The following is a 27,030-nucleotide window of genomic DNA, read 5'->3' as shown; positions in this document are numbered from 1 at the left end:
AGCAGGGAAGGAGCGTGGGTCTTGAGTCGGGAGGCCTGAGCCGCACAGCACTTTCTGGCCTCAATCTGCTGTCGGTCATATCGAGAGCATTTCCCAGCATTTCCCAAACCGCACGCCGTGGAACAGCCGCTGTGGATGTTCTTGGAATGTTTTAGAAGAGAGTGCCTATTGTGGTCAAAGAAGCTGGGGAAATATTTTATATTCTATCTTCCTTTTAGAGACTTATAATAACATTTGCATATTAAAGGCACTGGGAAGTCCTGTGCCAAGAGACCTGTTTAATCCATTTGACCAAAGAATCCTCTTCTCCCTCTGGAATACCCATTAATAGCGTTTCATGGAAAAGGCTTGGAAAACGCTGAAGCTCTGTTGTTCTGTGGCTGTAAATGTCTCTCACCATGGTGGCTGAACCGGTCGCTCTAGATTAGAGCCTACGCCTGCCCCCTGGTGCCCAGGGATGGCTGGTGATAGCTGCCCTTGGCTGCTAGAGCGGCGCAGGGCCCTGGGCTGGGAAAGACAAGCAGCTGGGGTGGCGGGTAGAGGAGCCAGCCCTCCAGGGTGGCAGGGAGGCAGAGACCCAGGGTCCCGGGCTCACCCTCCGTGTTCTCCACCTCCTCCTTCTCCTCCAAGTCAATGCCGGAGGCCTCTTGCTGTCGAAGTTGCTGCCAAAAGATGAGGTGAAGAGGAGAGAAGGTGGGCTTCCTGGGGAGGGGTCTTTCGACCCCATCCTGCGGTCTCAGACCAGTCTTAAATGCTTAGAAACTTTTGGGGGTGCTTGGGTGGCTCAGTTGGTTGGGTCTTGGACTTTCGGTTTTGGCTCAGGTCATGATCTCGCGGTTTGTGAGTTCTAGCCCCACGTCGGGCTCTGCACTGACGGCACGGAGCCTGCTTGGGATTTCTCTCTCCCTCTCGCTCTGCCCCTCCCCGGCCTGCACTCTCTCTCTCTCTCCCTTTCTCTCTCTCTCAAAAAATAAACAAATAAAAATAATTTAAAAAAAAAGAAACAGACGCTTTTTCCTATTGGGGTTCAAACCCATCATGCACTCTGTGTGTTTATGATATTGTGTACAGTATGACCAACTGTGGTCAGGAGTTTATGATTCTTTAAATTGTGCACCATTTAAAAATAAAATGCCCTTTAATGTTGATTCTTAGTGGTATTCTTTTTTTTTTAATAGAAAAAGTATAGTAGAAAAGCATAACTGAATACGAAAAAATGTGCTTTCTGTTCTACCCAGTTCACTGCACCTGCTGGGAACTAAATCCCCGGGTTTCAACCAAGGCACCACCTGGTGGCAACCTATGCAAATTACAGGATTAGACAACAGGAGTCAACAGGCAGCCCCTTGGAGCTCGAGCCTGGCCAGCTTGAATCCAGGAGATGATGGTGGGAGAAGATACTAGTAGGCCACCCCCAATTATCTGCCTTCCTGAGTTTTAGAAGTTTTTCTGGACACACAAGCATGTAGGTAAAGATTACATTTCCCAGCCTCCCTAGCAGCTAAGTGTGGCTCCAGGGACTAGAGTTAGGCCAACACGAGTGGAAGTGATATGTGCAGCCTCTAGGTTGGGGCTTTAAGAGGAAAGGGCTATGCTTCCTCCTCTTCTCTTTGCCCTTTCCTGGGCACTGGTATTCGGACGTGAGGGTGAGTCATCTCCAACCACACAGGGTCTTAGTGCCTGCCACCATTATGTCACTATACCAGCCTAACTCCACTCTCTGAGACGTTATGTGAGACAGAAAGAAGCTTCTGTCTTGTTCACACCAATCTAACTTGCTACAGCAGCTTAGCCTGCTAACTAACGTGCATCGGAAACCTTGCACACAGCCTGGGCCACAGAAAGGGCCTGGGGAGAGAGGATGACTGGATCAGCTCAGGTCCTACTGAGGAAGCACAATCATGGGCACACGTCCCTCCTGGTCGGTCAGTAAGTCGGGGAGTGCCCTGAGCCAGGGAGAGGGACACGTGAGGAAGAAGAGAAATGCACTTTCTGGAACTTGCAGTCAGTTTCAGCAGACAGAAGCTGAACGCGCACAGTCGGGGAAGAATATTTCACAGCCACAGTGACGGAGATGTGCAGAATGAAGCATTGTGAGGAGGTGCAGGAACTACTAAGAAACCATTGCTCCCTTTCGGCCTCGGCTCACATGTTTCTCTTCTTCCTCAAAGGTCACCTTCCCCGGGAAGCCTTCTCTGACTCCTCCAAGGCATTGCTCCGGCTTTGTCATCACCCTGTAGTGTAGCAGCTTACGTGTCCATTTGCCCAGTAGACCGAGGGCTCCTTAGGGCAGGTATGGACTTATCTTTGGCTCCCACAGTACCTAGGAAGGTGTCTGACTCATCATACATACTCAAGAGATGTTTGTGGAGTGAGTGAGTGAAGACAAGAGGAAACCTGGCCAGGGAAGGTAGACTGGACCGCCATTTTGGAAGAGGTGGGGCCTGAGCTAGAACTTGAAGGATGTGAAACAAGTGTGCTCCAAGCTCATGTTGATGGAGTCGGGGAACTGGCCCTGGTGGGGATGGGAAAGAAGCTGGATTGGAGGGGCCGATGTGGAGTTTGGGTCACCTCCCCTAGCCCCATTCCTCCTTGGCTCCCCAGCCCGGACCTGAGGCCTCACCTCCTTCATGGTATCGATGGAGGCAAAGTACTTGGACCACCAGTCCAGCATGCTCTCATCGGGCTCCTCCTCCTCTGGCTCTTCTGAGCTGCCCTTTTTCTTCTTTTTCTTCTTCTCTTTCTCCTCGTCAGCCTGGAGGGGTGGCCAAGTCGAGAGTCCCGCATACATCCCTGCTCCCTGGCCGTTCCCAGGGCCCTAGACCATCCAGGGGTCCCCCATCCATTCTGACCATCTGATTCTGGGAAGCCTTAGACTCCGTGAGGCTTCTTGGGGCCACCAATGTCAAAGGGTCAAGGGCCATGTTTTGTGGAGGAGGATGCCATGGCCCAGAGAGGCTCATGACCTGTCAATGTGAGGGGCTTTGCTGCCTGAGTAGTTCTCTCCTTCTGCCTCTTCGGAAGGGTGTGCTGGCCCCGAGCATCCAGGGGCTGGGGAGTGGCTCAGTCCCTGATGTCAGGCCCCTTGGCCTGATACCCTATGTCACTGCAGGGTCCTCTCTCCCCAAAGCCCTCGATGGGCCCGCACTCACCACATCCACCTTGATGACAGCATCAGAAGTCTGCAGAGGGGAACCAAGGAGACAGGGGCAGAATTAGCTACCAAGGGCGTGAAGCGGCAGGCGGTCCATCCAGGAGAGGAGAGGAGAAGAGCGGGAGCTGAGAGGGACCTCGTGCAGGGCCATTCACCACGAGCCCCTGTGCTCTGTGGGCCTTGCCCTGACAGGAGCACACTGCCTGGTGAACCTGAAAAAGGTCTGCTTGGCAGATGTCTCCTCAGACTTTCAAGGACGGTGGCTCTCAACCCCGGCTACACGTCAGAATCACCGGAGCAGGGGGGGGGGGGGTTTACAAACGATCAGTGCCACGTTGCCACTGAGTCCAAATGTGGGGGCTGGGCACCTGCACAGTTGTAAACCCCCCAGATGGTTTCAGTGGGCATTGAGGGTTGGGCAGGGAGCCTGACCCACATGTGCTGGGAGTTCGGTAACGGTGGCTGGACAGGGTCAACTTCAACCCTACTCTCCCCCCTTACCAGGGCAAGGGCTTTAAAAATTTAGTGGATGCACACACAAATGCGTAGCTGAAGAGGGCCCTGGTGAAAACGCCCCAGCAGAGCCCAGGGCCTGGGGAAAGGTGACAAAGCTTGGGCCTGTGCTGTCCTCTGTCTTGTTCACTGATGGTCTGAAATGACAGGGCCCACCCCTGGCCCCAGGAGGAGCCCCGGGGGAGGGAGCCGAGGGGGCATGGGATCTCCAGGCCCAGCCCCCCAGCAGCGGGCTTTCCCGGCAGTGCTGTGGGCCAGGCCCTGGCCCATACCTGCTCCCCTTTCCTGAGAACCATGCCCAGTGCTAACTCAGCCAGCCGGCGGGGACTCTGTGGGGTTAAGTAAGGACTGTGGGCCAAGGGAAGGTCATTTCAGACCAAGCTCAGACCTCAGAAGCTAGGAGGAGCCCCAGGCTGCGTGGAGCACGTGAGGTCAGGAATGGGATGGAGATAACGTGGTAGGGAGGAAGCCCACATCCAGCCCCTTGGTGCTGTCTGGACTCAGGATGGCCTGGTTCAGGCCGGCCTCCTCCCCACCCTCCCCTGCAGGTGCCATCTCTGCATCTAAACCCCAGAGGCCAGGTCCCCCTCTGGCAGATAAATGTCCCCTAGTCCCAAGACCAAGAGGAAGAAGGAGCTTCCACCTGGAAATCCTTCCCCAGCCCAGGCCTAGGCAGGGCTGCTCTTTAAAGGCTGGGATGGAAACGCAGGGACCTTCTGGAAAGAACGCTGGTGTTCACACAAGGAGCCTCGTGTCTACGTGGTGTGGCTTGTTGGAGTAAAAATAATTACAGGCTATCACCTCAAACGGTCACTGCTCCCTCTGTCTCTCGTACGTGCACACCACTCGCTCGTGCACGTGTGCACGTTCACATGCACACTCAGGCACGCACACGCGGGACCGACAGTCTTACATTCCAGGACAGTGTTTGGATGGACCGCTTGCACACGTAGCCAGGGTGGGCCCTCGACCGTGACATGCCAAAGGAGGCGGCCCCGCTCGCGAGAAGTGTCACACATTCCCAGCAGGCGCAGGACTGACCCCACGCGCCTTACCGCGTCCAGCTTCACCATGGTCTCCAGCTTCCGGACAGGCACCTCTGGCTCCATGTTCACCACGACCTCCCCTGGGGGGTGAGAGGAGGGACCGCCATCGCACAGCACACGGCGACCCCGAAGGAGCCTGCCTGGACAGAGAGATGGACAGACAGGCAGACGGACAGAAAGGAGCAGGAGTAACAGTGAGAGTCGGAAGTGGCTGGAAGGACCAGAGGCCTAAAGCTGATTCTGGAACTTTCTGAGGCAAGAGGGAGGGACAGAGCAGTTGGGCATACGGAGAGGCAGAAAGGGAGCCAGAGAGAAGGCTGAGCTGCAGTGAAACAGGGGAGGTTGGGCTGGGAGGGAGGCTGGAAGGGAGGCTTGGGTCTCCTCCAAGAGCCGGTGGAGGAAGCCACCTGCCCCCGGGGCCCTCTAAGGGTGTGTCTGGCTCCAGCCCTTTCTGGCTCTAGAGCGAGGGGCGGCCAAAGGTAGCCTTGGCCCCCAGGATGGGGCCTCCCCTGGCCTCCCCCACACCCACTTGGGGATGCCCCCTGCAGAGCCAGCTGGCGGCTTCGAGGCCTGGACTGCGGGCAGGAGCCCCTCCCATGGGCCGATGCAGCCCGGCCCGGGCTTCGGGGTGTGGCCGTACCCGTGGTGTTCCAGTTGGGTGCCGAGCGGTCTGGGGGCCTGTAGATGAAGCGCCTCAGAGAGCTGACGGCGTGGGAACCCACCAGGGTGTAGCGGCCGAAGGCCCGGCAGTCCACCACTCGGATGTTCAGGGGCGGGTGCAGCAGCTCATTCTCCGGGAGGTCCTGGGGGATGTGGGCCGAGGGCAGCCCGGGCTCAAGGGGGGCCCCGAGGAGCCGGGCCACCCCCAGCCACACCAGCCGCACCCCGCCCCGCCCGGCACCCACCACTTCAAACCACTTGACGAGGGTGTTGAAGTTGGGGTTCTTCTTGTAATTGTGGATCAGGGACGACTGCACCCCCTTCCCCGCACACTCGATGTCTACCCGCGGCCGGTCCACCTGGGCCAGGTTGACCCGCTTCAGGTCCCGCAGGCCCCAGAAGAGCACCTGGGCCGGGGGGGGGGGGGAGAGGAGAGCCCCTCAGTGCGGCCGTTTGAGGGTGGGCTGGGCCCCCTGAGAAGGAACTGGGCTGTGGGTGGGCAGCAAGACTGGAGGGGCAGGGTCCCGAGAGCTGATGAGAGGCAGGTGTCCCTAAGGCGCTTCGGGGTGAGGGTGGGTATGGGGGCGAGGACAGGAGGGCTGGGGAAGGTCCCGGAACGAGGCAGTGTAACTCAGTGCAGGCTGGGCAGCCACTGGATGGGGGGGGGGGGGGGGGGGGGGGGGGGGGGAGGAGCCTGGCTCTGTGCTGGCTCTGGGTGTGACCTTGGACAAGTCACTTTCCCTGCTAGGCCCTCAGTCTCCCGGGTGCCAACCGCATAATGTGTGCACAAGAGCCCTGCTGGAAAGAGAGTGAAGGGGGCAAGGAAGCCAGAACACGGCAGGGCCTGTCCAGGGCAGGGACAGGAGGACCGCGACGGAGCCCTCACACACCTCGATTCGGTATTTGCTGAGCACGGGCCGGATGCCGACGGGCACAGGCATGATGGGACCTCGGTCCATGTCCCCCGGGCCGTTGATGGGTGGCAGGTCTGCCTTCCCCGCAGGCCCAATCTGGGGAATATCACAGTATTACACTCTCCTTCCCCGTGCGTTCTCTGTCAGGTGAAATGGCCGATGCCCCGGGCCACCACCAGCTTCGGTCAAGCCGGCCTCGCGGCGGGACGGGGAGGATAGCCGCCCCCGGCCCTGGCCCCCCTCCCCGCGGCCCCACCTGCAGCAGCTCGAAGGCAGCCAGCAGGTCCCCGGCAGTGGCGTTGCCACGGTAGATCTGGTAGTACTCGAGCTGGGGTGGGAAGCGGGGTGGACAGTACGCCTCGTCCGCCGTCTTCACCAGGGGCTTGGCGAAGGTCCGGCCCATGAAGTCGGCCTTGCCCTGACGGGACAAATGACCGAGGTGGCCTCCCAGGTCCCGAGTTGACCGCGCACGTTCACGCCTGGGATCCCGGTCAGTCCTCGCCGTAGCCCCGGCAGCTGAGGGGCGGGTGCGACCACCCCATTTTACAGATGGGGGCGCCAGGCCTTAGGGCCCACCGCAGACTCGGCCAAGGCCACGCTGGCAGCGAATGGCAGGTTCGGGACTGGCAGTGAGATCGTCCTACGGCTAGTTCAGGGCTCTCGGGGTATCCCAGCAGCTGGAGCGGTGGCTCCCCAGCTCTGCGGGGGTCGCCTCAATCCTTGCTTGCCCACTCCAGAGCTCCCCCGGAGAGCCATGGGGCCGTTGCTGACTGCAGTAGGTGTGGGCAGGGGGCTGAGGGGCCCGGGGACGTGGGCAGGCTGGCGGTAGTAGGCCTTGCTGGCAGATGTCCTGGCGATTCTGGGCCTGAGCTGGGCCGGTCTGTGGCAGGAGGTAGGGACACCCTGGCCCAGCTCCTCCCTGAGATCCCGGCGGCCCACGGCATCGGGAAGGGGTTGGCCGGCAGTGACAGGGCAGGAGACACGTGGCTGCTGACCCGCCCCCACCCCAGCTTCCCGGCAAGCACCCTGGTGCTGGGTGCAGACAGCCGGAGGTGGCTGTCGAGGTAGGTGCAACGCAGGGACGAAGGCGTAGGTCCCTGGTTCCAGAGCCCACCCGTACCATGGTGTCCTGGTCGTAGATTTCGATGACGATGATGGGGGGGTCATCCCGCAACTCATGGGCTTCGCCATATAGCTCCAGGTTGTCGAACACCAGCATCTGGTCCCAGGTGGGGCACAGGGTCTCATTCAGCACCTGCGGCACCGGGCAGCGGGACGGTGGGTAATGCGTGGGGGGGGGGGGGGGGTGTGGGCAGATACATGAGCAGGAGTCACCCCCAGTCACCACAGCTTCCAGGGACTCCAGGGAAAGGGGTGTCATGTTGGTCCCAGGACCCCTCCCAACCCCCATGTCTTTCCTTTCCTCTGTGGTGGATGCAACCACAATTAAAGCCTTTACCAGTGTGGTGGGGGCCTGCAGACCTCTGCGAGGCTGTCCTCCAGGGATCTGGGGTGCTGGCTGATCTGTTCTTCCAGGTCCCACACACTCACAGGCTCCCCAGTACTCCAGAGCAGAGCCACTCCCTCCTGCCCCGGGCCCTCACCTCCGTGCACTGACTCTGGTTGATGAAGAAGACGCGGGCGAAGGGGTCCGAGAGGCCGCTGCTGTCGGCAGCGAAGAGGCTGCGAGCCTGGTACATGTGGGCCCGGAGCTGGAACGCCTGCTTCTCTGTGGGGTAGAGCAGGCTGAGGCTCCCGGAGCCGGGGCTGGGAGCCAGGGGCGGCCCAGGCCCAGGGGCCGTCACTCACTGGTGTAGACCAGGCTGATGGGCGGGAAGGCGTGCAGGCCCAGGCCCTGGGCTGCCTTGACCTCCTCGAAGCCGCAGGGCAGGCCGCACAGGAAGTCCTTGCGCTGTTTGCTCAGGCCCAGCCACAGGTAGAGCTCCAGCTTGGCCTGCACCGTCCAGCCCACGGAGCCGAAGCCCCGCTTGCCCGGCAGCTGGGGGTGGGCGTGGGGTCAGCTGCCCGGCCCCGTGGGGTGAGGGAGGGGCGGGGGGCCTGGCAGAGGCCTTGGTCAGAGCTGCCCCTGCCCCTCCACAGCCCTCCCACGGGACGGGGGGGCGGGGGAGGGGGGCTGGGGTGGGAAGAGTGCGGGGGGGGGGGGCGGGCCAGGCGCTGCCCCCTCCCCCTCTTGCTGTTCTCTCCAGCTCTTCTCTGAGCACCTGCTACTTGAGGGCTCAGGCCTGCCAGCCCCAGGGCTGGGGACCCACTCCCTCCAAGGGGAGGCTGATCCCTTGAAGGAAGCCAGATGCAAACCCTGGCCCCTAGCCCCGCCCCTGCCCCCCCACCCCCCAAGCCTTGCTCCCCTTCTGGCACCTTGAGGAAGAGCGTCTTGACCTTGGCGCAGTCCTTGCCCAGCTCCTCCTCAACGATGGAGAAGAGCAGGTCCTTGGAGGGCACCCTGGCGTAGGCGGTGCGCTTGTTGTTGTTCATCATCCAGATGAAGACGTCGGGGATGCTGTGCTGAGGCTGGGGTCAGGGGCGAGGGGGGCCGCTAAGGGAGGGGTCCTGCCACGGGGCCTGACTGACCCTCAGCATCTCTGCCTCAGAGGGCCAGGCCTGGGTCTGCAGAGCAGAGGGGACCCGGATGCCGGGTCCTCCTTCCCCTCCCACGGGTGGAGTGGAGAGAACACACGACAGGACGAAGGGCTTGTTCACCACCCCCGTCCCCTGCGGGCTGTCAGAGAAGGAGGGGCCTCCTCCGTGGTCCTGCCCAGCCCCTTCCTGTGCAGCAACCCCTTCTCCGCTCTAGTCACTCCAGTTTAGGGGACGGGCACCCCCTCTCCGCGCGCTGACGGGGGCCACACCTCATCTGCCAGGAAGCGCAGTTTCTGCAGGAAATTCTGGCACAGCCTCAGCTTGTCCCGCACCGTGTGCCGCTTCACCTGTGCCCGCAAGGTCTTGGCCTGCTGCCCCATACTCTCCTGTGTGTGTGTGGGGTGGGGGGGGGGTGCTATGAGTGGGGCTCAGGCCATGCTGCACGGTGGAGGGGGCTGGCCCTGGTGGCCGTGACCTCGGAGACAGATGTCCCCCCACCACCTCCGGCACCGTCCCCCCCAGCCCCGGTGTGTCCTCACCAGCTCCCGCATGCAGGACTTGAGGCGCTCCCTGTCCAGCCTGGTGCGGGACGAGTGGCCCTGGTCCTTGTCAGCGAGGGAGAGGAAGCGGCTGGGGGGCAAGGGGGGCAGGGCTCAGCGGAGCCCACGGGCCAGCAGGGGGCCTGCAGATACCTCCTTCCTTGCCCAGACACCCCCCCCCCCTTCCAGCCCCTTACTCCCCACCCTCCCGTCTCACTAGCAGCCACAGCTGAGCTCCTCCAGGACACCCCGCAGGCGACGCTCCGGATAGGACTTCTCCGTCTTTATCATCTCCTGCACGTCGTTCAGGCCTTCTTCCTGTGGCCCCAGAGTGAGGGTGTATGCTGAGCCCCAGCCCCCCAACCTCAGCCTCCCCAGACGTCTCCCCCCATGCATCAGGGGACCGCGGGGCTAGCGACCTGGGACCTCTCACTAGCGCCATGCTCCCCCGCCCCCTTCCCCAGGGTCCTGCCACTTTACGGAAACCACCAATTCCCCAGGTTCTGTTTCTTCCAGAAGGAAGAAGCCCCCTCTGGGCTGTGGGGCTGTCGTCCCGGTGGACTTGCTGGGACTGGGCAGAACTCAGGGCTAGATGGGGGGTGGGAGGGCAGTGCGGGCCACAGACAGAGGGAGTGGCCAGCGGCCCCCAGGGGACACCAGGACCGGATGGGCCAGGACTTCTGGACTCCACTCCAGGTAGCCCTTGGGCCCTCTGCCCACTCCCGGGACATGGGAGCAGGGACAGGAACAGAGGTCCTGCTGAGGCTATTCCTGCGATCCTCACCCCCTGTCCCCCACCCTCCCCACGGCAAGCTGCTGGGCAGGCTGCCTTGTGTGTTGCAGGGGAGGCTCCCAAGCTGGGCAAGGCCCTCCGAAGCACCCCGCGCCCCCAGCCTGGTCCTGACCAGCTTGTCCGCGATGTGGTCCATGATGTTGGCGTTGTAGAGGCGGCGACGCTGGTCGGGCCACCAGCTCTTGATGTAGATGCAGGGCTTGCGCTCCAGGTAGGGCAGATGGAAGTAGTTCCTGGGTGGGAGGAGGTGGGGGGTTGAGGACTGGGGCCCCCGGAGGTGGGAGGGCCAGGCCATGAGAGTCGGGAGGTGGCAGGCAGGGCCTCTCAGGACCTTCCATGCACTTGGCTCACCTGTCGGTGATCTGGGGCCGCATGGGCGGAGTCGAGGACACCGAGGCCAGGTCCCCACCCTCACCGGCATCTTCATCACTGGAGTTCTGGATCAGATCTACTTCCTCCTCATCCCCAGGCTCCTTCCGGGGCCTAGGCCGCTGGGGCCGCGACAGGCCATCAACTTCATTCCCATAGTTGCCTGGAGGCAGAAAGCAGCGGATGAGGGCCTAGAGTCCTTTCCCCCCAGGCTCCTGCCAGCTGATCCACTGCTTCCGGTTTGTGGGAGCGAAGAGGTGAATCAGGGAGTGGGGAGGGTGCCACGAGTCTACCTGCTGGGACGCGACAGAACGCTAGCCGGGGGAAGGCGCCCACGTCCTCCGCCCCTTGCGAAGATCTTGCTAGCGGCCCTGCTGACCGCTGAGCTCGAGGTCCAGCTTCGGGCATGGCTGTATTCCTACTCTGTCCCCTCTCCCTTCTGCAGGGAAGACTTTCTTCCTCATGTCCGGAACACAGCTCAGCCCTGCAGGTGGTACCCCTGTGGGCGGGTGTGTGCCCTCGCGTAGGTACACTGGGTACTATGTGGGTGCTTCAGGACGTGCAAAGGGAAGCGGTCAAAGTTTCCCTCCCCTGCCCCCGCCTGTGGTGCAGGGCCTGGCGGTCACTACCCAGCAGCTCCCAGGCCTGAAGACCCCTCTGTGAGCCCAGCACTCACCTATGGTCACCTCAAACGTGATCGGCTTGTCTCCATTTTTCCGGTCGATCATTGAGGCCTCTAGGAAGGCGCCGAATAGAAAGAATTCTTCCATTTTCCCCGTGCAGCTCTGTGGGGAAGGTGGTTCAAACCATCCCCAAACCTCAGCAAGGATGTTGGGCCCGGTGCCAGGCTTCTCCCTACTACTTTACAGACGGGCCTTGTGGGCCGATGGTGGGGGACATCCCACCCCATTGTGCCGAGGCCCAAATTCTTTTGCCCTCCAGCCTGGACATCCCTGGACAAGGACCACCATGGCCAGGAACGAGGCAGAGATGAGGCTCCATTTGGGGACCTCCAGGCAGAGTCAGGAACAAGCAGTAGGAAGGAACAGAGGCCCCCAGCAGGGCGCGGGCTCCTGCTTCCCTGGGAAGGAGGCCTCGTCATGGGGTCTTGCCCTCTGAGGCAGACAGGACAGCCACAGGCAGAGCCCAGGCCCAGGCTGCCACGGCGGGAAGCGGGCTGAGCTGGGGGCTCTGGAGGACAGCCCAGCGCCCCCCCTCCCCTCCGCCCCCGGGACCTCACCTCCGAGACAGGCGTGGCCTGCTCCACCTGCACCTCCGTGGAGCTGGTCAGCTCAGGATTGGAGGTGTCCAGGATCTCCACCGCCAGGCCCAGCATGAGGCGGGCGCGGAACGACACGCCCTCCCCCAGGCCCTCATTCAGGTCCTGGTGCTCGTCCAGCAGCGTGTAGTTGCGCGTAGAGCCGTACATGTTCACCCAGGCCGGGCCCAGCGTGGGCAGGAAGCCTGTGGGCCACGGGGAGAGGGACAAGGGGCTCACCCGGGGTGGTGGGACCTCTTGTGGGGGCTCCGGCCTGCACCTCCTGGTTGCAGAGCTGAGGACCCCGTGCCTTGCTCGGTGAAATGTCTGAGGCCAGAGACAGCCTGCGGGGCCGGCGAGCGGCTAACAGGAGGCTGCAGGGAGAGCTCGCGTCTGCTGTGCAAGGGCAGGCTTGGGGCGGCCTTCCCCCTGGCCAGGAGCACTTCCCCGGGTTACGCTCCCTGCTTCCTGGCATCTGGAGCAGGGCTGCCCACGGCCTACTTGAAAGACGGATGCCAGCTCGTCTCAAACTCCTCAGCGTGGCCTTTTGGCCCTTTGCTGCCTGTGTAGATAGGCACCTCACCGGGCATCCCACCCGCTTCCGCTGACCTCCCCCCTTCCTCTCCGAAGATCCCCCCCTCTGTCCGGGGAGGCCGGCCCAACTAATTTCTCCCATTTGTTGGAATTTGTGGTCTCCTGTGTGACACAGGGTCCAGTTCTGCTGCGTGTGCTTTGTCGGTTTGGTTTTTGTTCTGCCTGGTTTAAAACAAATTATAGCCTTTTGTAGCAACGTGGATGGAACTGGAGAGTGTTACGCTAAGGGAGATAAGTCACACCGAGACAGATACCATATGTTTTCACTCTTATGTGGATCCTGAGAAACTTAACAGAAGACCATGGGGGAGGAGAAGGGAAAAAAAAAAATTAGAGAGGGAGGGAGCCAAAGCATAAGAGACTCTTAAAAACTGAGAATACACTGAGGGTTGATGGGGAGTGGCGGGGTGGGTGATGGGCATCGAGGAGGGCACCTGTTGGGATGAGCACTGGGTGTTGCATGGAAACCAATTTGACAATAGATTTCATATTAAAAAAAAAACCCCAAATTATACCATTTAAAAAAAATCAAGATATACTTTACAGGATATAAAATTCACCATTTTAAAATGTGATCCTTGGGGCGCCTGGGTGGCGCAGTCGGTTAAGCGTCCGACTTCAGCCAGGTCACGATCTCGCGGTCCGTGAGTTCGAGCCCCGCGTCAGGCTCTGGGCTGATGGCTCAGAGCCTGGAGCCTGTTTCCGATTCTGTGTTTCCCTCTCTCTCTGCCCCTCCCCCATTCATGCTCTGTCTCTCTCTGTCCCGAAAATAAATAAACGTTGAAAAAAAAAAATAAATAAAATAAAATAAAATAAAATGTGATCCTTTACATAATAGAAAGTTCGCCGTTCTAAAATGTGCATTTTGGAGGTTTTGAGTATATTCACCGTGTTGTACAACCATCACCTAATTCCAGAACACTTGCACCCCTTCCCCCAAGAAACCCTGTACCTATTCGCAGTTAGTCCCACTTCCCCTCCCCCACAACCACTAACCTACTTCCTGGTTTTACGGATTTGCCTATTCTGGACATTTCGTATACACGAAATCATATAATATGTGGCCTTTTGTGCCTTTGGCCTTAGGTTTTGAGCATTTGGTAGCACATCCGCCTCTCTAGCCCCCAGTGAACACCATGAGGACAGGAATGGATACTTCTCTTGCTCTATTTCCCTGGTACCCAGTGCCTGGGTCCTAGAAGGGGTCAGTCCCTACAAGTCTGTAGATAGGGACTATGGCAGCAGTCCACACATACATATATGTAACCTATATGTATACACACATAATTATTTTCATCTTACAGATGGGAAAACAAGTTCAAAGATCACACAGCTACTAACTGTCAGGGCTGGGGTTCAAACCCAAGCAGCCTGGCTCAGGCAGGCTCTGTCAGCTCTGTGCAGACCTGAGCCATGACTTTCCTTTGAGGCAGGGGTTGCTGACCAAGCCTTCACGATGCCCAGGCCCTTCAGGCTGAGGTGTGAGATGGTGGAGGTGTGGAGGTGTGAGGGGGGAGGTCTTACTCCCTCCTTCCGTTCAGTCCCCTCCCCTCTAACCCAGTCTCCTGCTGCTGACCTTTGTCTCCATCATTAGAAATCTTGCGCAGGTCAATGAAGTGGGTGCCGATGGCCACGTCGTTGACCTTGTCGGCATCTCGGATCTGCACCTTCATGCGCTTGCAGAGTGGGGGGAACAGGTCTGTAAAGACGACCTGCTCATTCCACAGTGGCTCGTAGCTGCTTTTCTGTACTGATGTCTTGCCCTGGTGGGAGGGAGCGAAGGTTAGGGTTTGTGTGTGTGTGTGTGTGTGTGTGTGTGTGCGCGCGTGTACGCATATGTGTGGTGTGTGTATATCACATGCATGCATATATGTATATGTATGTGTGGTGTGTGTATGTGTGCAAGTGTATGTGTCTATGTGGTGTGCATATGTGTGCACATGTATACGTGTATATGCATGTGTGGGGGTGTGTGGGTACATGTTTGTGTATGTATGCATATGTATATGTGTATGTATGTATGTGGATATGTGTGTATGCCTGTGTGTACGTGTGGTGTGTGTATGCATGTGTACATGTGGGGTGTATGTATGTGTATGTGGTATGTATACGCATGTGTGTATTGTGGTGTCTGTATACGTGCATGTATATTATATAATGGTGTGTGTATGTGCACACATGTATGTATGTGTGCATTCATGTGTGTGGGGTATGTATACATGTGTACATGTGGGGTGTGTGTGATATGTATATATGTGTGTATGCATGCGTGTATGTGTGGGCTGTGTGGATGCATATGTGTATGTGCATTATGTATGCATGCATATGTGTACGTGTAGGATGTGTGTATGTGTGGAGTGTGTGTATGCATCTGTGTATGTGTGATGTGCGCATATTTGTGTGTATGTGTATGTGTGGCATGTGTGTATGTATATGTGGTATGTGTATATGCATGGGTATGCATGTGTATGCGTCGTGTGTATGCATGCCCATGTGTATTGTATGTATGTATATGGGCTATGTATATATGCATGTGGTATGTGTGTATGCATGTGTACATCTGGGGTGTGTGTATGTGTATATCATATGTGTATATGTGTGCATATATGTGTACGTGTGTATGCATGGTGTCTGTATATGTGCAATGTGTATGTGCACATATGTATGTGTATGTGTGTATTCATGTGTGTAGGTGTGGTCTGTGTATGCATGTGTACATGTGAGGTGTGTGTATGTGATATGTGTATGTGTGTGTATGTGTGATGTGTGTATTTGTGTGTATGTGTATGTGGGATTATGTATGTATACATGGTATGTATATACGCATGTGTGTGCATGTGTGTATGTGTGTGTGGGATGTGCATATACACGTGTATGCATGTGTATGTGTGGCATGTGTGTACCCATATGTGGTATGTGTACATGTGTGTATGCATGTGTGTATGTGGGATTGTGTATGTGTATATGGTATGTCTACATGTGTGTGCACGCATGTGTGTATGTGTGTATGTGGTATATATATGCATGTGTGCATGTGTGTATGTGTATGTGTGGGATATGTGTATGTATATGTGGTATGTGTATATGCGTGTGTATGCATGCGTGTGTGGGATGTGTGTATGTGTACGGGGCATGTGGTATGTATGTATGCATGTGTACATCTGAGGTGTGTGTATGTGTATGTGTGTGTATGGATGGTGTTTGTATGTATGCATGTATGTGTGTATATGTGCTGTGTGTGCACACATGTATGTATGTGTATGTGTGTATTCATGTGTGGGGTATACGTGTATGCATGTGGGGGGATGTGTGTATGTATATGTGGTATGTGTATATGCATGTGTATGCATGTGTGTATGTGTATGTGTGGCATGTGTGTATGTGTGTGTGTACTTATATCCGGCAGGCGCTCTCCCCCATTCCAGCCTCTCTTTCAATGCTCCTGCCTTAGCTCTTGGTGTCTAGAACACAGAGGCAGGGAGGACCCCCAACCTGGCCTTGGCCCCAGCCCCTCTCAGCTGGAGCTCCCCTCACCTCTCACTCTCTTCCAGTGCACCAGGGGATCGAAGGCGTCACCTGGCTTCTGATTTTGCCCACATCCTCCTCCAGACCCCTCCCCCAATCATCCTGCACCTCTAACGCTTCTCACCCCAAACCCAGCTTCCTGTATCCTGCACCCCAGTACCTTCTGGCCGGCAAAGAAGACTTGCACGTAGGGGTCAACCAGGTCCTTGTTCTCCCCGATGAACGCCTTCTTCACATTGGCCATGAGGCTGGTGTTCATACGGGGCAGCCCTTCTGCTCGGTAAATCTTCACGTAGAACCGGGCCCACTGGCGTTCGGGGGGCACCCCCTCGGGGAGCAGCAAGTTCCTGCCAGTATATACAGCTAAGGCTGTGGTGGCCCGGCCTGGGCACCCCGGTCCTGCCCTGGTGTCGGCAGACCTTTGGGGCCTGGAACAATCTCCGTGAACTCCTGGCCCCCCGGCCCCCCTTCCCCATGCCCCACCACCTCAGTCCTTCCTCTCCTGGGAGGAGAGTCTGCAGACGCCGAGACCAGCCCTGCCCTCGGTCTTTCTTGGAGGAGCTGGGTTGTCTGGGGGTGGGCGAGGACAGGGGTGAGGGAAGTGAGGGGTGGGGTCTGAGGGCCAAGTCCTCCCCAGGGTCTCCTGCTGGGGAAAGGAAGGATTAGGTCAGGTGTCCAGGGGCTGTGGCGGGATGGGAGCCTCACCCTTCAATGTCATCCTCGTCTGTCTCGTTGGCCTTGTGGGGCGTCTTGATGTTGTCCCCCTTGCCCACCACGGCCACGTCACACTTCACGTAGCCCTTCAGCCCGGCGGAGATGTCGTCGGGGTCCGACAGGATGGCCCACTTGTGGTGGAACTGGTGCTCTGCAGTGGCGAGGGGTGGGGACTGCACCTGCCGCCCTGGGACAGCTGCAGAGCGGCGGGGCCGAGCGTCTTTAGGCCCCCGGTCCCCAGCATGGCCAGGAGGAGACAGAGGCTCCCAGAGGGGCGAGCAGCTGGGACAAGGTCCCGCATCCCTGAGTGTGGTGTCTTTGAAGAGAAGACCCTCCAGACTGGTTTCTTGGCCTGCAGCCCTCCTAGCCCACCCCTGCGGACAACCGGCACACAGCTGCCGGACAGAAACTTCAGAGAGGCTTCCCCTCCCTCACTCCTCCTTTCGAACCATCTGGGGCTCGCCAGTGCTTGGGGTATCTAGACCACGGACCTTGGCGTGGTCTGTGGGGCCTCCCGATTCAGCCCTGCCTGGCTCACCCCACTCATCCTGCCCTGCCCCTGTGCTCCTGCGGGGCCCGGCTGCTTTCTCCTCTCTGAACAATTCGAGGCGCTCTTCATACCCCTCTGCCTTTATAGCTGCGGTTCTCTGAGCTTGGAATGGCTCCTTCCTACCCTTCCCCCATTCGAACTTCTCTGACACCCGCCAGGGAAGGCTTGTTGGGCTGGGAGGTTGCAAGCACTCCAGGCCTCCTCTACGAGGTACCAGAGGATGGGCGTGGCCTCGTACGACCCTTCCTCATCTCCAGCAGGGAGCAGTGGTGACTGAGCAGTGTCCCGAGGCTGCATCTGATGGCGCAAATGTGGTCCTGCCAGGGTGAAAACAGGCCCCGGTCCCCGGGAAAGCCTACCAGCTCCATAAGATCCTGCTACCACTGACTCCCAGCAGCACCCAGGAGTCCCGTGCCCCTGGCATCGTGCTTCCAACGACTCCGTGGCTGGGTCAGCGACCAGGGACTCATCGGGGAGGTCAGGCCAAAACAGAGGCCATCAGAGTGCAGACATCAGTGCCCCAGCTGAAGGGACCATGTGACTTCAGTCTCCTCTGAAGGGTACCAGGCTCAGGAACAGATTCAGGAGAAGCAGCAAATCTGGCGGTGGGTTACCCTAGCAGAGAGCCTGGACTTTGGGCCCCCCCTGGGCCTGGGTTCGCATTCTTTTCCTTTCCCTGGACCCGCTATGTAAGCTTGCTGAGCCTGTTTTCCTGCCGGTGAAACGCAGTGATGATGTCTACACGGGGCCGTGGGGGGTAGGCCCGCTGGGATGGTGTGCAATAGCCGTGTGCCTGGCACTTAACAGGTGCTCCCTGAGTGGCGGTGGTTCCCTCACCAGAACTCTACCGCCGGGAAGCCCAGGGGCCCACGTCAGGCTCCTCACTCACGCTCCAAACCCCTGCTACCGGTACGGCGGTGGGATGCCTCCTCAAGGATGCCAGTGTCACGCCAGCCCACGGCCCACAGCGGGGACTGCTTCCCCGGGAGGCACCAGATCGAGACTGGCCCTCTTCCCTGCTCCCTACAGCGCTAATGGTCACCGGGGCCACCCTCTGCTGAGGACCACGGCGTGTGTGTGGCAGTGGAAAAGGCTGGCCTGGAAGCCGGGAGACCAGGTTCTACTCCCAGGAGGCTCCGGGCAAGTCTCTTCAGTACCCTGGGCCTCAGTTTCTTCATCTTCATAGAAAAGCTGGACTAGATGTTTCCAGGTCTCTTGCAGGTTGAGTGTTCTATGATTTTGTGATGTTTGTGTGTATCACCTTGGGTCTGGGCTCCGATTCCCTAGTCTAAGTCACAGAGCGTGCACCAGCCGAATGTCTACGAGGTCGAACAGGAAGAAATCGCCAATTTATTTAACTTAATAGTTTAGTGGCACCTTGCCTCATCTGTAAAATGGGAAGGAACGCTGATGCCTACCTCCCTGTTTCGTGAGGGTCAAATATGACACTCTGGGTGACATTGTATTGTCCCTGTCCAAGGGCCCAGTGGAGTCATTATTGCCTCCTGAGTGGTGGGTTCACTTCAGGGACACGGGCTGGGGCCCAGTGCTGGCTTGGATGCCCGTGGTTCCCGAGCTGGCCGTGTGCTCAGTTAGTCATCATCATCTGGCAGGCTGAGGGCACCTCCCCTGCCCGGCCCATGCCTCATGAGTCTTCTGGGCCACCCCTCAGGGTTCCCTCACCAACCGCATCCAGTGTCGGCCCGCGGGGACCCACAATGCTACTAGTCACCACAGCCCCTCGTGGCTGTTCTCAGGAGGCCCGGGTCCCTCGATGGATGGTCAGCGGGCCCTGCATCCCTCGGAAGCCACCACACTGCATGTGTGGGGAGGACGGTGTGGCTCCGTGGGTGTCTGGAGTCACACAGCCTGATTTCGCCCCAGACCGACTGGGTGACTGGGGGGAAGCCCCAGCGCTTCTCTGAGCCCTGGGCCCCTCAGGTCAAAAAAAGGGGGTGATGCCCTTACCCTGCGGGGCTCCTGTGAATCCGGCAGCCTGAACACAGGTAGTCACGGCGGCCGGGTGCAGCACCCCATCATGCCACGCCCCCCAGTGGCCTCACACTGACTTTATGGTCCTGGCCAGGCTTGGCCCAGGGATCACCAGGGCGGGAAAGACGGCGAGTGCCACACTTGCTGAGCTGTGGGCACAGATACTCACCAGGCTGGGCGTACACAGTTCCCACATCCATCTTGAAGGACCCCACCAGGGTACCGCTTCGCAGCAGGTTCTTGGAGTGAATCACCTTCCGGGCAGAACCACCAGCCCCCAGTCAGGTGGGGCAGGGCTGAGGCTTTCCGCGGGGTAGGGGTGAGGTGGTCTGATGGTGGCACCACCTGTCTTTCTGGGCCATGGAGCCTTTCGGTGAAGCGGGAGGGCATTTGGCAGGGCAGGGACGGCTCGCTGAGGCTCAGCATCAATCTCTCCTGCCCTCATTTTTGCTGACTGCCAGGTACGGGTCACTAGGTCAGACCCTATACAGAGGCACCTGGCTAAACAGGTGACAGGGGCCCAAATCAGCCTGGCTGTGTGTCTGGGCACGGGGCTGCCTTTTAACGGTTGGTCTGCCCGGAGGGGTGCCCTTTTGGAGGGCACACGAAGGTGCAGTTTGAGCTAGTGGCTCCCCACTCACCGAGATCTTGATGATCTTGTCGAACATGACGTCCGGAGAGACGTGGAAGTCGAAGACGAAGTACTAGAGGGGGAAGGACCCAGAGCTGCTCTCACCCAGCGGACAGCGGCTAACGGCCTAGGGCAGTGATGAGTCCCTCCCTCCTAGCAGCGCCCGTTCGTACTCTGGTCATTTCCCCTGAGCCCCGAAGTTCAGGCGAGCAGCGGTGGTCGCCACTGGTCCCCTCTGACCCCGCGGCAGGTGGGAGCTGTGTGGTTTTGGGCGGCACCCTGTCTGAATCTGTCTCCTGAGCTGTGAAATGGGGGTAACGACACCCAGCTCAGAGCCTCGGTAAGATACCACAAGATACCGTGCAGTTAATACAGGCAACACAGTGCCTTTAAGCCACGGTGCTCTACTGCCTAGAAGGTCTGTCCTGATTTCAGCGGCGTTGAAATGTAAAATAAGGCTGTGAAGGCACCTAATTTGCTGTAAATGTAAAATGTGGTGGGTGTGAACTGCCTCCCTGAGCTGGGAGCTGCCACTCACCCCCTGCCCCATTTCTCCTGGCCTTGGTGTGCAGGTGCCAGGAACGAGAGTGAGGGGCAGCGCACAGAGGGACCACTGCTTTGGTGAATGTGTGGGCAGAGACAAGGAAGAAACGTTGCCAACAGGCTTCGGGTCAATGTCTAAGGAGAGTCTGTTCCTGGCTTCTGGGGACTCACGCTAGAGCACTGTGGGTAAGAGCGCTGCCTTTAGAACCAGACCGACCGAGTTTTTACTGTTAGGCCGATCGCTTCCTCCCTGGGTCTCAGTTTACCACCCTGGGATAGTGCTCGGGGCTGCTGTGTTGAACTGCCCCAGGGGCACCATCAAAGCAGGGGGGGGGGGGGCGGGTTTGGAGGCCTGGTCGTGAAGTCTGAACGAGCTGACCCTTGTTAAGCGTTCAACCCATGAGTGCACGTGGTCAGTGCCCCGTACACGCCAACTGCTGTGTGTGACGCAACATGTCCGGGTGGCACTGGCCGGGGGCACTGAAGCTCTGGAGACGTGGGTGGAGATCTAGACACGCAGGTGACAACTGACGCCTTGGGGCTGGGGGCGGTACCCAAGGAGAGAACGGGAAGGGACCGGTCCAGGGCAGGGCTCCAAGAAGCAGCAGAGGGCACAGGAAGCATGTCAGGAAAGGCAGTGGGGGAAGGGCTGGAAAGAAGGGGAAAGGAACAGAGAGGCCCCCAGGGCGGGGGAGGGGGGATGGGTCGTGGAGAGGATGGAAGGGGCTGGGCACTCAAGAGAGAGGCACGTGGACTTATGCTTAGGGACCACATGGTCTTTGGTGACTCAGAGGAGGACAGTTTCAGTGAAGCCAGGGGGCAGAGATCGAGGCATGACTGGGACGAGAGGCAGTGGGGACAGCCCACATAGTTGGACTGTGAGTGTGAGGACAGAAAGGGGCGGTCCCTAGGAAGTACGTGGGATTGGGAAAGACATGGCTAGATGGAGGGGCGGGTGGGTGGATAGACAGACAGACTTCTAGTTCCTGTCCCTGAGCAGTGGGGTTTCCCCTAGTTGTACTCGGAGAGAATATTCAAGAGTAGAACACCTTATAGGCAAAGGAGGAGCTGAGGGAAAAGTGAAGGCAGAGTTGGGGGCGCTGCGTGGACTGGGTAATGCTAGATTCTATGGAAAGAAGAAAGAGAAGAATCTAGGGCAGAGGGGAGAGGTGGGAGATGCCAGTGACTTGGACCAGATGTGCCCACGGAGAAGGGGTCTTGGCCTGGTCTTGAACAGTCAGGCTGTTCTAGGAGGGCAACGGCCGTGAGCCTCCCTCCACATGAAGACAGGTCTCGAGCTGGGCAGGAGGCGAAGGCTAGGCCAGCTGTCTCAGAGCTGTGTCAGCCCCAGCAGAGCGAGCTAGCCAAGCTAGAACCAGAATTTTGCACTCTCGGAGTGGTCTTGTGGTCATATTCCCTGTGTTTCCCGAGCATATTTCCCTTGTCTAACCACCTAGAAGTCTGCTAAGTCGTGCTGATTGTTCTCATCTTCCCTCCCTTGCGTTCAGTGGAGTCAAAGGAAGCTTCCTGCCAACTCGGAGAATTAGCCAGAAGTAGTACACCCCCGGGACCAGGGACATTTTTCAACGAAGAGGAACATGGCATAGGACAAGAAGCAAAAGAAAAGAAAGCCCCACTTTGGGACCAGGAGGAATCACGGGAAGATCATTTGCAGTGGTGGTTCTCAACCGGGGCGATGGGGCGGGACATTTGGCAAGGCTCGGAGACCGGTGGGGGTTGCCACTGGCATCGAGTGGGTAGGAGCCAGGGATGCCGCTCGACATCCCACCATTCACAGTCCAGCCCCTTATACCAAAAACCGGCCCCGAATGTCCACAGTGATGAGTTTGAGAAACCTTGGTTTAGAGGAAACAAATTAAATCAGAGCTACCTGGGTTTGTGAAAAAGAACAAACGCGATGGAGAACAAATTTAAGATTCACGTGAGCGGAAGGAATAGTCTTGGTGCGTATAAACATGGGGTCTGGGCAACTGTTTCTAGGCTAGAAGTAGGCGGTGGCCTGTTCGGGCAAAAACTGTCATCTTTGCGGCCCCCGCGTTGCCAGGCATGGGCTTGAAGCGCATCACATACTCAGCAATGTTTGGTTCTCTCCTGGGGGGCGGGGGGGCTGGGGGGAGGGGGGGCGGGGAGGGAGTAACCTTCTGCAAAGTGTTACCCAACACTTCCAGGGACACGCCAGGCTCTGGGCTGGGCCACAGTGATGCAGGAGACCGGGAGCCTCCAGTCCACCAGGGACAGAGACACGAAGGACCAACCGCAATTCAGAGACGTTATTGCCACAGAAAACGAAGTGCATTGACTTCTGACCCAGAGAGTGCAAGGGGGACCTCTCCGTGGCAAGGACGCCTGGCCTGGGCTCTGGAGGGTGAGTAGGAGTTTGCTGGGGGCACACAGAGTGGGGCGAGCAGCTCTGTTTTCTTGGGACGGAGGAAGCAAGCTGGACGAAACACGAGGTGTGCGGGGCGGGTGCGAGGTGAGCCCCTGAGTCAGCCAAACGTGGCTTTGCCACATCAAATAACCATGGAAGGCCAGGGGCACCTGTCTCCGTATCCATTAAGGGAAAGCAGACTCTTATCTACGTTGGAGGCTTTTCCAGTGAGGGATGTGCCCTGATGTAAGATCAGAGATGTGGAGGCGAAATTTCCTGACTCCTGGGAAGGTCGTTACATGGGGCTGGGGGCTGGGGATTTCCTGAGCACTGGTGTCCCAGCCGTGCGGGCCTGTGGGCTTTTTCTCTCTCATGCCCTAAGAGTCAAGGCCAGTGCTCTGGGAGGATCCCCACAGAGGTTCAGGCACCATGGAGGCAGCCCGGCAGACAGGGTGGCTCTGGCCCTTAGCATCTGAGCAAGGACTTTCTTCAGGACCTTCAATGTCCCCTCGTGTAAAATGGGCTTAATGAGTTGTAACAGCACTGGCCACGGTCCCCCTTGCTGGTAGCCCTTCGTGCCCCTTGACTCCCAGCTGCTCCTAGTGGGCCTTGGGTGGGGGGGGCCGGTGGCTGGAGCCCAGCCTCCTGCTACATTTAGGGAAGTCTCATCCCCCCACCCAGGGCCACAGGGCACTGACCTCATTGTAGTAGGGGCAGTTAGTGGACTCCTTCATGGATGTGTACTTCTTGTCGTCGCCCACCTCCACGCACACCACGGGGTCCATGTTCAAGCCCACGAGCTGCCGAGCCTCAATCACAGTGATGCTGACCTTCGGGCGGGAGAGGGGGAGGCCAGAGGTAAGCCGCGTGAGCCTTGCCACTCGTCCTCCTGGAGTCGGGGCCCAGGAGCAGGGAGCCAACAACGGACTTGGGTTCCAGCCCGAGCACTGTCTCTAATCTGCTGCGGATCCCGGGCTCTTTTCCCCACTAAGCCTCAGTGTCTTCATTTATAAGGAAGGGCGTGGGCTGGATAAGCTGGAAGTGTGTGTTGCAGTTACCAGCGGGGAGGAGAAAGGCGCTGGTTAAAAACCAGGGTCTCTGGTGTCCCTGCCAAACTCCAGGCCGGCCCAATCCAACCTTGGGCAGGGGGGCCAGGCATCAGTATTTTCAAAGCTCGCAGGGATTTCAAGTGTTCCCCCAGCTTCCAGGGCTCCACCGCCTAGAAGGCTGCAAACCACTCCCTGGGTTTCATGCACTCAGGGATTAAGCTTTCTATGTCTTCATTGATGTGCCTTTAATTTTCTGCCCCAGCATCTCTCATTTTAAGATTGCAGGCCTCTGAGAGTGCTTCGTGTTTCTGGAATTCCACCCCCCCACACCCCCTTTCCACATTCCTGGCTTCCCCCTTTTGTTTAATCTTTTTGGGAACCTGAGCCACCTTTGCTGGCTTGATGCTGTGTGTTTTGTGGGTTCTGTGTCTTTTCAGGGGGTGTCCAGCTCCCTGGAATCTTACGTGTATGCTGGGAAGCCCTTTTTAAGTTGTTCATTCATTCAACAAATGTTCATGTTCTGCACTGTTTGTGCAGAGCCTGATGTGGGCCTTGATCTCACGAATTGTGAGATCATGACCCGAACTAAAGTCAGGAGTCGGACGCTTCACCGACTGAGTCACCTAGGTGCCCCCTGAACCTTCATTTTAAGCCATCAGTTCTTGCTTTGGATTTGGAGGTGTCAGTCCCCATTGGGGTGGCCAGGACAAAATAGAAAGAGGCACAGGTTTGGGTTGGCTGGGCTGGCATTCAGCCCCAGACCTTATACGTGACCAAGGGTGAGAGGACGCACCTGTGCAGGCTCACAGAGTGAGCTCTAAGTGGAAACACCATCCGTCCACAAAGTTGGGTGAAGGTTAAATGAGATAATGTGTGTCACAGTGCCTCATAAACAAGTTCTAGAAAATATGAGCTATTGTTATAAATGGCTTCTCAAAGTCTCCCAAATAGGTAGGGTCCTGCAGATGCTTACGATTGTTCCGTGTGACTCTCTCGAACTTGCGTTTCAACAAAACAGCCTGTGCTAAGCTAGCGTTAGCATTTACCTCAGCTCATTCCTCCAGTGAAACTGTGGGCCTTACTTTTTATACTTCTCATCTTGGAGATTTGGTATTTCAATCGTTGTGCTTCGATGCAACTTCTAAATACGATTTTACTGAAGAAAATCACGTTCCCGTTTCATAAAAAAAAAACTGTAACCATGAAAATGATCATCCACTGTATCCATCAAAGTCTTGTAAATATTCCAAGGGCCAAGAAGAATCCACACATCAAAACTAACGATGTTAAGAAAAATAAAAACTTCAGTGCCAATGAGAACATTGCCAAGAAAGTCTACAGAACTGGAGACTGAATATTTACTAATTGAAGCAACACTTGAACTACGAAAGTAAGCGTTTCTATTTGGAACTTAAAGTGCCAAAGGCAATGAAGCTCAGACTCCAGAGCTCTGGAGAAGTTTAATAATTACCATTTCTTCAGGGAGCTAAAAAGGAAATATAGCTAATCAACTTAGCTCTGGGAAGTTGCCTGTGAAGAGAGTAGGCAGGCACTACAAGTCCTTCTGGAATATCCTTGCACAGTAGTTTATAGGGTTTTAACCTCTATGAAAGTTTGTATGCCAAAGGCTTAAAAAAAATCTCATTAGATTTTCCCACAATTAACCCCCTCCATTAAAAAATAAAAACACTTTCTGTAACTCAAGACTGGAAAGTAGACAGTTTTGGCATAATAAGGCAGTAAGATATGCCATCAAGAGATTAACCTTCCAAATGTGAGCAGTTGGTTAGTTTTTATGGTTTTTATCCAGAGGCCCAGGCGTGATGCCAGTGTTTTTGCCCTCTCCTCCTTCTCAGGACCCAAAGTTTCCACCTTCTTCCACTGAGTAGAGCCAACAATGGTGAGCAACCCTGGTTGGAGCTCTGACACCGGGAGGGAAAGGGTGGGGAGGGGAGGAGGGCAGAGGGTTGAAAGGAGCAAAGGGTGGGGGCGTGGGAAAAGAAGGCCTCCAGAAGGTGCTCTTTTGTAGCTGAGGGGTGGCCCTGCAGGGAACCCTGAAACCATTGAGGTTACTGCGTGGTGTTGGTGGGGGAGGGGAGTGTTATTCCTGCTGCATCCCCATCCCCCACCTGGGGCTCTATGGGGGGGGGAGGGGCATATGTCACTTGGACTTGAAATTTAAAACAAATTTTGAATTAGTCAGTCAGACAAAGACAAATGTCATACGACTTCACTCATACGAGGACTTTAAGAGACAAAACAGATGACCGTAAGGGAAGGGACACAAAAATAATATAAAAACAGGGAGGGGGACAAAACAGAAGAGGCTCATAAATATGGAGAACAAACTGAGGGTTACGGGAGGGGTGGTGGGAGGCGGGATGGGCTAAATGGGTCAGGGCCATCAAGGAACCTACTCCTGAAATCATTGTTGCACTAGATGCTAACTAACTTGGATGTAAGTTAAAAATTAATTAATTAAAAATAAATAAAACAAATAAAACAAATTTTGAGGGAGGGGATTGGCCATCCTTTCCTTCCATTCTCCAATCATCGGCAGAGGACTTGATTTTTCCAGGGTAGAAGATGAGAAGGCAAATAGACCCATGAAGGGCCTGACTGGTCAGCTGATCGGGGAGACTCTTGGTAATCGCCTATTCAGCCCTCTCCTTCCAAGATAAGGGGCCTAATCCCCAGGTGGCTTCATGAGGCCGTCACAAGGAACAGTGCTGACTGTAAACCTATACCTCTGTCCTGGAAGAACCCAAGAGTCACGGTGCTCTGTGACCTGCTTCCAAGGGATCCGATTGTGCCACAAGAACATCGGCGGGGAGCTGGAGACAGCAGGTGGCAGGCCCGTGAGAGCCGCCCTCCTGAAACACCCTTTGCCTTTTCTCATCTCCAGATGGCTAAGATGGGACATGACCAGATATGCATTTTTTTTTTTTAATTTTTTTTTTTCAACGTTTATTTATTTTTGGGACAGAGAGAGACAGAGCATGAACGGGGGAGGGGCAGAGAGAGAGGGAGACACAGAATTGGAAACAGGCTCCAGGCTCTGAGCCATCAGCCCAGAGCCCGACGCGGGGCTCGAACTCACGGACCGCGAGATCGTGACCTGGCTGAAGTCGGACGCTTAACCGACTGCGCCACCCAGGCGCCCCCAGATATGCATTTTGAGAAGATCAGTCCAGTGGTG

At 57.2% G+C, this 27,030-nt stretch overlaps 1 protein-coding gene and 1 long non-coding RNA gene across 2 annotated transcripts in view; one reads left to right on the top strand and one right to left on the bottom strand.

The window, feature by feature from the left end:
* Window positions 1-27,030, bottom strand: part of OTOF (otoferlin) — a 94,741-nt gene that overhangs the window by 9,662 nt on the left and 58,049 nt on the right. Inside the window, 25 exon segments of the mRNA XM_045447465.1 lie at window positions 596-662; window positions 2,624-2,755; window positions 3,153-3,182; window positions 4,723-4,853; window positions 5,354-5,516; window positions 5,619-5,780; window positions 6,264-6,383; window positions 6,544-6,705; window positions 7,408-7,542; window positions 7,892-8,016; window positions 8,097-8,286; window positions 8,664-8,816; window positions 9,155-9,271; window positions 9,425-9,515; window positions 9,642-9,742; window positions 10,330-10,450; window positions 10,569-10,749; window positions 11,263-11,371; window positions 11,827-12,050; window positions 14,015-14,201; window positions 16,124-16,310; window positions 16,669-16,828; window positions 19,389-19,473; window positions 19,861-19,923; window positions 23,481-23,612. Coding sequence (XP_045303421.1) covers window positions 596-662; window positions 2,624-2,755; window positions 3,153-3,182; window positions 4,723-4,853; window positions 5,354-5,516; window positions 5,619-5,780; window positions 6,264-6,383; window positions 6,544-6,705; window positions 7,408-7,542; window positions 7,892-8,016; window positions 8,097-8,286; window positions 8,664-8,816; window positions 9,155-9,271; window positions 9,425-9,515; window positions 9,642-9,742; window positions 10,330-10,450; window positions 10,569-10,749; window positions 11,263-11,371; window positions 11,827-12,050; window positions 14,015-14,201; window positions 16,124-16,310; window positions 16,669-16,828; window positions 19,389-19,473; window positions 19,861-19,923; window positions 23,481-23,612 — 3,328 coding nt within the window.
* LOC123581403 lies at window positions 20,339-26,765 on the top strand. The gene is made up of 3 exons (XR_006703725.1): window positions 20,339-22,779; window positions 25,642-25,731; window positions 26,410-26,765. It is a non-coding gene; the product is annotated as an uncharacterized LOC123581403 (long non-coding RNA).

This window comes from Leopardus geoffroyi, chromosome A3, assembly GCF_018350155.1.
Source record: "Leopardus geoffroyi isolate Oge1 chromosome A3, O.geoffroyi_Oge1_pat1.0, whole genome shotgun sequence".
In the NCBI taxonomy this organism is placed as follows: domain Eukaryota; kingdom Metazoa; phylum Chordata; class Mammalia; order Carnivora; family Felidae; genus Leopardus; species Leopardus geoffroyi.
The sequence above is the reverse complement of the archived record's forward strand: the minus strand, read 5'-3'. Positions and strand labels throughout refer to the sequence as shown.